The sequence below is a fragment of the Sciurus vulgaris genome (genome assembly GCF_902686455.1).
Source record: "Sciurus vulgaris genome assembly, chromosome: 17".
NCBI classification, from domain to species: Eukaryota; Metazoa; Chordata; class Mammalia; order Rodentia; family Sciuridae; genus Sciurus; species Sciurus vulgaris.
In genome coordinates, this window is record NC_136478.1 from 51,287,179 (window position 1) to 51,298,145 (window position 10,967).

General features: G+C 49.7%; 1 protein-coding gene across 2 annotated transcripts; it reads left to right on the plus strand.

Moving 5' to 3' along the window:
• The first annotated feature begins 45 nt into the window (after positions 1–45).
• RAB4B (RAB4B, member RAS oncogene family) lies at positions 46–9,866 on the plus strand. 2 transcript variants are annotated; one of them, XM_079118431.1, is made up of 8 exons: positions 46–211; positions 1,926–2,006; positions 2,249–2,363; positions 3,701–3,763; positions 3,861–4,015; positions 5,491–5,586; positions 5,675–5,805; positions 9,477–9,866. In XM_079118431.1, exons 1-7 carry the CDS (start codon positions 196–198, stop codon positions 5,788–5,790), a joined length of 642 nt encoding a protein of 213 aa, XP_078974557.1. In that variant the 5' UTR covers positions 46–195; the 3' UTR covers positions 5,791–5,805; positions 9,477–9,866. The 2 variants fall into 2 exon arrangements, with proteins under 2 accessions (XP_078974557.1, XP_078974558.1); XM_079118432.1 differs by lacking the exon at positions 3,701–3,763.
• The last annotated feature ends 1,101 nt before the right edge of the window (positions 9,867–10,967 follow it).

A 10,967-nucleotide genomic window follows, 5' to 3' on the forward strand; every position in this document is an offset into this window, starting at 1 on the left:
TTGGAAAGCGTGGCCTGGTATCCCGCAGCTCTAGCGGGTCGCGCCGGAGCGGGCGGGGGGTGGAGGCGGAAGTGGCGGCTCCGGGTCCGGGAGTAGGAAGGAGCCGGGGCTGCAGCCGGAGTGGAGCGGCTGCCAGCCGAGGAGCAGGCGCGGCCGCGGCGCCATATTGCGGCCCTCAGCGGCCGCGACCGAGTCATGGCCGAGACCTACGGTGAGGGTGGTGGGCAGAAGCTGGGGTCTGGGGTCTGGGCCCAAAGAGGATGCGGCCTGTGGGGAATTGGGCGGGGCCTTGTGTACCGGGGGGCGGGGTCTGCCTCGATGGGGGCAGGGCCTAAGTGGATGCTGGGAGGGGTTTCGTGGGTCTGGGGCTGAGCTTAATCGATTTGGGTGGAGCCTGAGGGTCTGGTGCGTGGGTTAAATAGATACGGGACGGGATTCGAGAGAGCCGGTCTCGATGGGTTCAGGGTAGGCCTTGAGGGAAGAGGTGGGCCTTCATGTATTGGGGCGGAGCTTGAGTGATTGGGGCGGGGCTGTCTTGACTGGCAGGGGTCGTGCTCTACTGGTTAGAGGGAACACAGAAGAATGAGATGCACTGGGCTGTGAGGCTGATCTGGCTTGAGAGGTTCGGGGGATAGATTGGGATGGGTTATCCCTGAGTTAGGATAGGAACTTAATGGCAAAGGATGGGGCTAAAGCTTGAAAATAGGAGGATCTGGGCAGAGGGTGGGACGAAGAGGATATGAACTGAAAAAAGTATGAATGTACAATACCAGGTGGTTGAGGGAACAGGGACCGTAGAAAGCTCTGGCTTAGGATTCAGAGGGCGCTGCCTTCTTACAACAGACACAAAAGCAGAGTTATCAAATGCAAAAACCCAGAAGTGGGAACCAGCTTGTCATTTTCAGGGAATAGACTGGAGGCCAGAGACCTGAGTTGAGAGGGTGGTAGGAAGTGAAGTCAAGAGGACCAGAGACGACCTATACCTGTAGATCCAGGTAATCAGGAGGATGAGGCAGGAGAATCGCAAATTCTGGGCCAGCCTCAGTAACTTAGCAAGGCCCTAAGCAACTTCTCAAGAGCATGTCTCAAACAAAACAAAACAAAACAAAACAAAAGGGCTGGGGATGTAACTCAGTGGTAAAGTGCTCTTGGGTTTAATTTTAAGTGCCAAAAAAGAGGGACAGAGGCTAGGTTTCCCTTGATTAGATGATTTTCAAGAGGAATTAACAATGTAATAGCAAATGTCTTGGACTCTGGAGAACTTCAGCCAGGGTTTGAATCTCAGTTCTGCCTTAGATGGGTGATCTTGGGCAATTCAGTTAACCTCTTTGGACTCAGTTACCACATCTGGAAAACAGGGATAGTTACTAGTATACCTCCTTCCTAGAGTTCTCCCACAGATTAAGTGAGCTGTTGATATAAAGATCTTTAGAACTGTGTCTATGGTAACTCCAAAGAATAATCTTATACCAGGCCCAGTGATGCACACCTGAAGTCCTAGCAACTTGGGACACTGAGGCAGGAGGATTGCAAGTTTGGGGCCAGCCTCAGCAGTTTAGTAAGACCCTGATTAAATTATTGAGAACCTGTTTCTAATGAAAAAAATAAAAAGGACTGGGGATGTGGCTCAGTGGTAAAGCATCCCTGGGTTCAATCCCCTGTACCAAAAAATAAATAAATAAGTAAAGAATGATCTTTTTGGACTGGGGGTGTAGGTTAGTGGTAGAGCACTTGCTTAGCATGTACAAGGCCCTGGGTTCCATTCCCCACCCCACAAAAAGTACCCCAAAAGAAGAAAAAGGTGATCTGTTACAATTGTCTGTGACTCTGTTTCTGTGTCTGTTTCTTTCTCTCTAACCCTTCTCGGTTTTCCCTTTATCTTTCTCTCCCTGTGGGTATCCTTGATTTTGACTCCATCTGCTCAGACTTCCTCTTCAAATTCCTGGTGATCGGCAGTGCAGGAACTGGCAAATCATGTCTCCTTCATCAGTTCATTGAGAATAAGTGTGAGTTTCTGTCAGTGGTTCTGGGAGCACAGAGCTGTGGGGTAGGTGGGCAGCGATGGGTTGGGCATAACTGGCCATAGATAGCACTCCACTGCTGGCTTCTGGGCCATGCCTTGATGTGTGCTCTTTGCTAGGTTCACAGACACCCCAGCAATGAGAACGAGTTTGTAGAGACAAGAGGCCTTGGAGGGTGGAGGATCCTCTGAGCCTCTGCATGCCTCCTCTCTCCTTCCCATTCCCAGTCAAACAGGACTCCAACCACACGATCGGTGTGGAGTTTGGATCCCGGGTGGTCAACGTGGGTGGGAAGACTGTGAAGCTACAGATTTGGGACACTGCTGGCCAGGAGCGGTTTCGGTAGGTGGGCTGGGCTCCCAAGGAGGGAGGGAGGGGAGGAGGGGGAGAGAGAGGTGTGTGCACTCCAAGACACAATAATAGGAGTGAGGCGACACAGAGGCCAAGGAAGAGGGAGAGAGAAATGGTACAAGGTCCTGGGTTCCATCCCCAGCACCACAAGAAAAGGAAGGAATGGGAAGGGAAGGAAGGAAAGAGGAAGAGAAGAAAAGAAAGGAAGGCTTAAGGTTGGGGAGTAGAGTTTGAGAGACTCTAAAGCAGAAACAGAAGCAGAAGCATGAAAGAGAGACACACAGAAAAGGAAGGAGAAGGGGGGGGCTGAGGAAGAGGAAGATGAAAAGAAGGATAAAGTAGGTAAGGAGCTGCAAAGAGAAACAGGTCAGAGTGAGAGAAGGATGGGGAGGGTGGACGGTTGTAGCCAGGGGGATGGAGAAATGGACATGTAGGGGAGAGGGAAATGTGTAGGGCTTAGCACATAGTAGGTCTTCAGAAAATGTCTGCAGAAAAGTTGGTAGACATACAGAAATTCTGAGAGTCTGAGAAACAGGACAGGAGATAGAAACAAGCTGTTCAATCCGTGGAGAGAGTGGTCTCTAGGCAGCACTTCCTAGGTGCTAAGTGTTGATAGACTGCATGAGCTGTGGGGGCCAGAGACAGGGGAAGGAGAAACAGGTGTGTGCTGTGGATTGGATTCGCAGTGAGTGCTCAGTAAGTGTTCGTGGAGTGATTGCCTGAGTTCCAGAGGGATCCAGATTGGTGAGACAGGGAAATAGAGAGAGTTGGCCATGCTAGGAAGGAGGCCTCTTGCTGAAGAGGGACAAGCGGATGTTGCATAGCACGTGCCTGAGTAGAGGGGAGATGCTCAGAAAATTCTGAATGAATGATGGGGAAGGCAAAAATAAGTAGGAGAGCCAGACTCAGCGAGAGACAGGAGGAAACAGTTTAAGACACACAGCTAGGAGTATAGCTCAGTGGTGGACTGCTTGCCTAGTGAAGCCCTGAGCTAGATCCCCAGCACTGCAAAGAAAAAACAGCTATACAGATACACACATAAAAGAGATGCAGAAAAAGAAACAGACCAATGCACAGATACAGAAAGAGGGACACAGAGACAGAGACTCACAGAAGTAGGTAGACAAAGAGTTAAGTGCGATAGAAGTTGAAAGTGAGAGAGAGAAACTTTCAGGTAGAGAAATTATCTTGACCAGACCAAAGCTAGGTTTTGGGGGCTGGGCCAGCAGTGAGAGGGTCCTCCGAACCACTAGTCTCTCTCTGCAGAGGGGGGCAGTCTTGGGGCAGAACCCAGTCTTGGGGATGACTGGGTCCCCCTGGCCCCACAGGTCGGTGACACGGAGTTATTACCGAGGGGCGGCTGGAGCCCTGCTGGTGTATGACATCACAAGGTGGGTGTGGGGGTACTCAGCATGAGCAGTGTGGTTGGGGTGGGACATGGGTGGCCTCTCTCCTGTGCCACCTTCCTTCTCTGTCCCTTCTCCATAGCCGGGAGACATACAATTCACTGGCTGCCTGGCTGACTGATGCCCGCACACTGGCCAGCCCCAACATTGTGGTCATCCTCTGTGGCAACAAGAAGGACCTGGACCCCGAGCGCGAGGTCACTTTCCTGGAGGCTTCCCGCTTTGCCCAGGAGAATGGTGAGGGCTTTGCTGTGGGCTGGGTGGGGGAGGAGGGAGAGGACTGTTCACTGTGGCCTGTGTGCCTCCTGGCTATCAGTGACTGTGCCCTAAAGTGGAGGTTCAGGTCTGGTTCAAGTCTGAGTGTTGAGCTGTGTGATCACTCTGGTCCTCAGTGTCCTCAGCTGTAGAGTGGGGATCAAAATGTTTCTGTCTTACAGTGTGCTGGTTAAGGAGGCCACCCACCCATGGAAAGGTTCTCAGTATTTTGTGGCACAGATTAGGCATTAGATGGAAGTTGACAGCTGGGAAGTTTCCACCACCTGGGAGGCAGCTCAGGGTATTGGTTTAAGGTAGAAATTGCATCCGCGACTTCGGAGTCTGAGGCAGGAGGGTCACAAGTTCGAGCCAGGCTGGGCAACTTAGTGAGACCTTGTCTCAAAATAAAAAGGACAGGTGCTCAGTGGTAGAGCACTCTTGGGTTTAATCACCAGTAACACTAAATAAGTAAATAACACTAAATAAGTAAAAATAAAGTAGGGATTAGAAACTTAGAGGGCCTATGAACAGGTACATTTTTGAATAAGGGAGATGGGCTGGGATGAACCCCAGGGGAATAGGCTCTGGTGCTAAGGGGAGTGGAGATGACTGATCGGCCCAGTCAGAAGGTTTGCACATATCAGTTGGGTGTCATGGCACATACCTGTAATCCCAGCGCCTTGGGGGGTAGGGACTAAGGCAGGAGGATCACAAGTTCAAGGCCAGCCTCAGAAACTTAGTGAGATGCTGTCTCTAAATAGAAACTATAAAGGGTTGGGGATGTAGCTCAGTGCTAAAGTGCCTCTGGGTTCAATCCCCAGTAACAAAAATAAAATAATAATAATAACAAAAAGATCTGCAAGTATAAACTCATTTTGCTGGCCAAATCAACCACATCTGCTGGTTTGAGATCTTGTTCATGTTCCCCCATTTTGTGACCTTCAGGTTTAGAAGAGGTTTTGCCAGCAGAGATAGATACTGTTTGCATCCTGGCTCTAACTTCCCTACTGTGAGACCTTGTGCTTGTGATGTAGGTGATGGGTAGACTCCTAGTGGACCCAGGCTGGGCTGGATGGTGCTGAGGACACAGGAAATCAGCCCTAGGTCTGGCCTTCATGGTGCTCACAGTACAGTGTAAGATGGTTGGGGGACAGACCCATTTGCAGACAGTGACACTCCTGAGAGGTCAGAGCCAGGGTGGAAGAGGCACAAAATCCTGCAGGAGCCCAAGAGAGGCACCTGACCCAGGTGGGGAAGTCAGGGAGGAGCTTCGTGAGCCAAACCTGGAAAGAGGAGCTGGGGGGGTGCATGGGGAGGAGACAATGTTCACAGCAGGGGAACAGCATGTGCAGAGGCCTGAGATGAGGGCGAGGGTGGGTGGGACATTTGAAGAATGGACTGAGAGGCAGCCATTGGCTGAATGGAGGGTAGGGACTGACAGAGGCCCTGCCCCTCAGAGCTAATGTTCCTGGAGACCAGCGCTCTCACAGGAGAGAACGTGGAGGAGGCCTTCCTGAAGTGTGCCCGCACCATCCTCAACAAGATCGACTCAGGTGCGGCCTGGACTGACCCAAGTGGGAGTGGGAAGCAGGGCTCAAAGGCCCCCAAGGTACCAGTCCTGACTTCTCCTGCTGTCCACAGGTGAGCTAGACCCCGAGAGGATGGGCTCAGGCATTCAGTATGGTGACGCTTCCCTCCGCCAGCTGCGGCAGCCTCGGAGTGCCCAGGCCGTGGCCCCTCAGCCCTGTGGCTGCTGAGACCTGCAGAGCCAGGTGCGACCCTGGGGCTCGGGGAGGCAAGGGTGGTCTCCTGGGAAGATGGGTATAGAGCAGACATAGAGACACGGAAAATGTCACAAGAGAAACAGAGAAAGATGTCAAAACACATGAGCTGAAGGAGCCATCTTCTCAACTTCTCCAGCTGCAGCCCTCAACCTTGGACCTGACCCTCCCGTTCATTGTTCTCACTATGTATTGAGCACATACTGTAGGTCCTATTTAGGACTCTGGGAAGACAGCAGTGGGTAAAAACAGACAAAACAGACAAAAATCCCTGGCCTCATGGATCCTCTATTCTCTTGGGAATAGACAGGACAAGAAACAAAATACATAAATGTTTTTGATAGCTTTTTCACTTCTGTGACTAAAAGACTTGACTAGAACAATTATAGAAGAGGAAAAGTTTATTTGGTGACTCATGGTTTCAGAGGTCTCAGTTCATAGACAGCAGGCTCCATTCCTTGGGGCTCAAGGTGAGGCTGAACATCTTGGCTGAAGGGTGTGGTGAGGGAAGCAGCTCACTGATGATCAGACAGCAGAGAGAGACTCCACTTGCCAGATACAAATATATACCCCAAAGCCACGCCCCTAATGACTCCAGCCACAACCTAAGCGCTTTCAGTTACCACTCATTTAATCCCATCAGGAGATTAATTCACTGATTGGGTTAAGGCTCATTTCTCTAAACCCTGCATTATCTCACATATGAGCTTTTGGGGAACACTTCACATTCAAAACATTACATTGAGTAAATTATATAATAGGGCCATAAGAGCTACGGAGGAAAAGTGAGTTGGAGGGAGTGGGCAGAGTGGATGCACTTTTAAACAACAATGAGTGACACCTTACCAAGAAGGTGACATTTGGGCCTGGGGTTGTGGCTCAGTGGTAGAGTGATTGCCTAGCACTTGTAGGGCACTGGGTTCGATCCTCAGCACCACATAAATATAAATAAAAGGCATTGTGTCCATTTACAACTAAAAATAATATTTTTTAAAAAAGAAGGTGACATTTGAGCCAAAATCTGAAGGATGGAGGGAGAGAGTCCTGTAGGCATCTGAGGCAGGAGTGCTCTCTGCAGAGAGAACAGCAAATGCAGAAGCCCTGGCATGGGTGAGGAAGACCGAGGCGGCCAGCATGGCTTGAATGGAGAGTGTGTGTGCACGTGTGTGTGTGTTGCAGGTACAGCAGGAGACGGGGGTGGGCATGGGCAAAGCTGACCAGTTGGTGCCTGTGGCCCTGGGAGGGCTCTAGCTTATACCGGGATGGGAACCATAGGAAGCTTCTGAGCAGAGCAAGTACTGGAGCCAATTGATAGATTCACAAGGTCACTCTGGCTGCATGTAGGGAAGAGACCATGGGGGGCACAGACACCATTGGGGGGGCTGCTGCTAAGCTGAGAAGAGAGTGGATGGTGGACAGGTTGTTGAGAAGTAGATAGTCCTTTTAGTCCTTTTTCCTTGCTGGTCTCTCTGTCTCCAGTCTTGTCCCCACCCCACTTCCTTTTTTCTCTCTCTCTTTTTTTTTGGTTATTGGAGATTGAGCTTAGCACCTCGTGCATCCTAGACAAGTGCTCCACCATTGAGCTATTTTCCCAATCTTTTTTAAATTTTATTTTGAGACAGGGTCTTGCTGAGTGCCCAGGCTGGACTTAAATTTGTGATCCTCTTGGATTTGTAATCCCTGATCACTGGGATTACAGTCAGTGAGATTACAGGCATACACCTGTATGGCTTGTTCCCTCCTAATGCAGCCACTGGGTCTTTCTAAAACACAATTTGATTCTGTCCCTCCCTGGTTTAAACAAAACCATCCATGGTTCCCAGGGTCCATGGGACACACCTGAAGCTGCTCAACCTTGCATCTGACCCTGTGCAGGAATGGCTCCTGCCAGCCTCCCCAGCCTCTCCCCGCCCCTTCAGCTGCTCCAGCCACACTGAAGTTCATTTTGTTTCTCTGTCTCTTTTTTCATGCTGTGCCCTTTGCCTGAAACACCACTCCTTCCCTCTTTGCCCTGGTTACCACCTCCCTGCTCAGGAAGCTTGTTTATTTTTCTATGCTTGATCCAAACTCCTTGACAGGCCTGCAGTACCCTGCAGGATTTGGTCCTATCCCCATCTCTGTGGGTGTGTGTGTATCTTGCCAATTCTCCCCTCTTACTTCATGCCCAGCCCCCTTCCATCTCCAGGGCAGCTTGGGGAAGTGTTGTTAGACTTTGGATCTGGGTTCTTTTTTTTTTTTTTTTTTTAATTTTCGTGGTGCTGGGGATGGTACTCAGGGCCTCACTCATGCTAGGCAAGTGCTTTAGCACTAAGCCACATTTGTACTCTTTGGACCCACTTTGAAGGTAGAGTCAGCATCATTTACTGATGGAATGAATATGGAATTTGTGGGTGGTGTGGAGGGAGAGAGGGAGAGGAGAGACAAGGATGAGTTCTTAGGATGGTGCTATCTTATCCTTTTAGTCCTGCTGTGCTGGGGCCTCAGTTTCCTCATCTGTAAACTGAGTCCAGGAGTTTGAGAGCAGCCTGGGTAATACAGTAAGACCTTATCTCAAAAAAAACAAAAACAAAAACAAAAACAAAAAACAACTATGCTAAAAAGACTACCATAGGGTTGTTTCTTATTTTTCTTCTTATCCATCTTAAGGACTCGGGGCAGTGCAGAAGTGAATGGTCATGTATTCTTCACCTTGGGGCTTAGTGTAGTTTCTTTCAGGATTTGCCCTCAGTGAATTAAATGTAATATTATAGACTTTGTGGACAGCAATTTTATATGTTGATCTAATGCAGTCACACCCACCTGTAAGAACTCCAACTCATGTTTGCCTACTATCATTATTTTTTTTATTGAGGTTAAGGCCATATAACATAAATTTAGCCATTTCAAAGTGTACAGTTCATTGGCATTCAGTACATTCACAAGGTTGAGCAACCACCTCCTCTGTGTAGTTGCAGAACATTTTCACTATCCTGAAAGGAAGCTGCATACCCGTTAAGCAGTCATTCCCCATTCCTCTACCCCTGGCAACCATAATCTGCTTTCAGTCCCTATTGACTAGTATTCTTATTTCATATGATGTACTTATGTATTTTCTATTCTATTTTATTCTATTTTGAATAAAAAATAGTAAAGGCCTACCAAACTAATTCCCCCTTACATGCAGTGCTGATATTGGAATCTCCTGGATAGCTTTAAAGGATACTGATACCCAGGCCTTACCCCAGATATTCTGAAGTAATTTCAGAATTTCTAGAAGCTGCCAGATAGTTATAAGCAGCGAAAGAAAAACCCACTAATCTAATGTGTTTCTCTAGTTTTGAAAATACTAGATTGAAGCCTAAATCCAGGTGATCAGGGACATAGGGGACACATACAGAAATGGGGACATGATATTTAGACACTGAAATGTCCCCTTACAGGCTCAGACAGCTCTCTGAGGCAAACAACAAGGAGGTAAAGGTGCCCTCAGAGAGAGAAGAGAGAGAGAGAGACCAAAATGACCTGCAGAGGAGAAACAGACAGTGCAGAAACCCCAGAGGGATAAAAAAGTGGTATGGGCTAACAGATACAGGTGGGAGTCAGGAAGAGATCCAGAAATGAGACAGAGACACAAGCTAGACAGAATCAGGACCTCTCTAGGTCATCGCACCCTTCTCTTGCAGCTCACCTGTTCTCCAGGACCAGCCCTGCCCTTCCGGCTGGGGCCCAGACCCTGGCCCCAGGAGGCCGTGCCCCAATCTGCCCCAGCCCTGGAGAAGCTGCCCTGCCACCTTTCCTCCTTCCCTGGCCTGGTGGGGCCTGGCTTTGGGGCAAGACTGAGCCACGGGGGAAGGGGGAACCCATACCTGCTGCTGCTTCCTCTGTCTTGGCTAACCTCTGCCCTCCACCCCCCCCAGCCCCTAACCATACCCCAAGAGCTCCTAAAGCCTGAGACCAGGGCCATTTGGCCCCAACTTCCTGCCTGGCCCTGCTGTTGCGAGTACGTGTTATTTATTACCTGGAGGCCTGCCCCATCCCCATCCTACCCCCATAAAGCATTGTTTACACCTGTGTCTTGGCCTCTGTCATTTTGGGATGTTGGGAAGAGGTCCCTGTTTGAAGAGCTGTGGGTCATGATGTTTGGGGGCCATGTCTGTGGGTTGGACATGGTGTGGGGATACATTGAAGGTGCACCATGGCTCAGGTGTTCATTGTGGAGGGAGTTCGTCATTGCACACTTTGTGGCAGTGCTTGAGCCTCACATGTGTGTTTGTGATGTGTATGAGTGACTCCTGTACGTGTGTGTGGGACATCTATAGGAATGTGTGACACTGTTGCATGTGAGTATTCTGTGTCCTTGGTGACTGCATTGGTGAAGCTGGTGTATGAGACACCAAGGCCAAGTTGTGGGAATTGGGGCCTACGAGTGCACCCTGGGTGTGTGCCTCGTTTTATATATGCATGCCCGAGGCCTAAAAGTTAAGGCAGTGACTCACTGCTGTGCTCCGTGCACATGAAGTATGAGTGTGTTTTGGAGTGAATTTAGTTTCTCTTATACACTGTGTGTGTGTGTGTGTGTGTGTGTGTGTGTGTGTTTGTGCGCGCGCGCTCCTCTGACCATGGACCTTTGTGCAACCCTGACGCGTGCATACTTAATATGGGTGTGTATGGGTGTGTATCCCCCTCTGTGTACAGGTGAACCTCTGACACCAAAGAAAGGTGTAGCCCTCTGAGGACAGTGCCAGCTGCTCTCCCACTTAGTTTTATCAGACCACCTGGTGCCAGAGTTCGGCTAGCCAGTTGCTCTGCCTGGGCGGGCGTTGGTGGAGGGGGTGGAGCATTCAAATAACGTTAGCCGATTACTCCTCCGAGGAGGTGTGGCCCAAATATTCTAAAAAGAGACCGGGTGGATTGTACCAATGTCTTACTCTGCGTAGCTTTCCCAGATTTCTTTATTCTGACTTTCACAATTGTCCCGAGAGGGCAGAGCGGAGCGGGTCATGTAAATTCGATAAATTTGCACATCTGTTCCACCCTCCTCTCATCTTTCTCCTCCGATATAAAAAGCGCTTATGTGAATTACTGACGTGCGAATTTACGTGCATTTTCCAACCAGTCGCGCAGCCATTTCTCAGTATCACCATTCTTAAACGGAGAAGGAGGGATCTATCTAT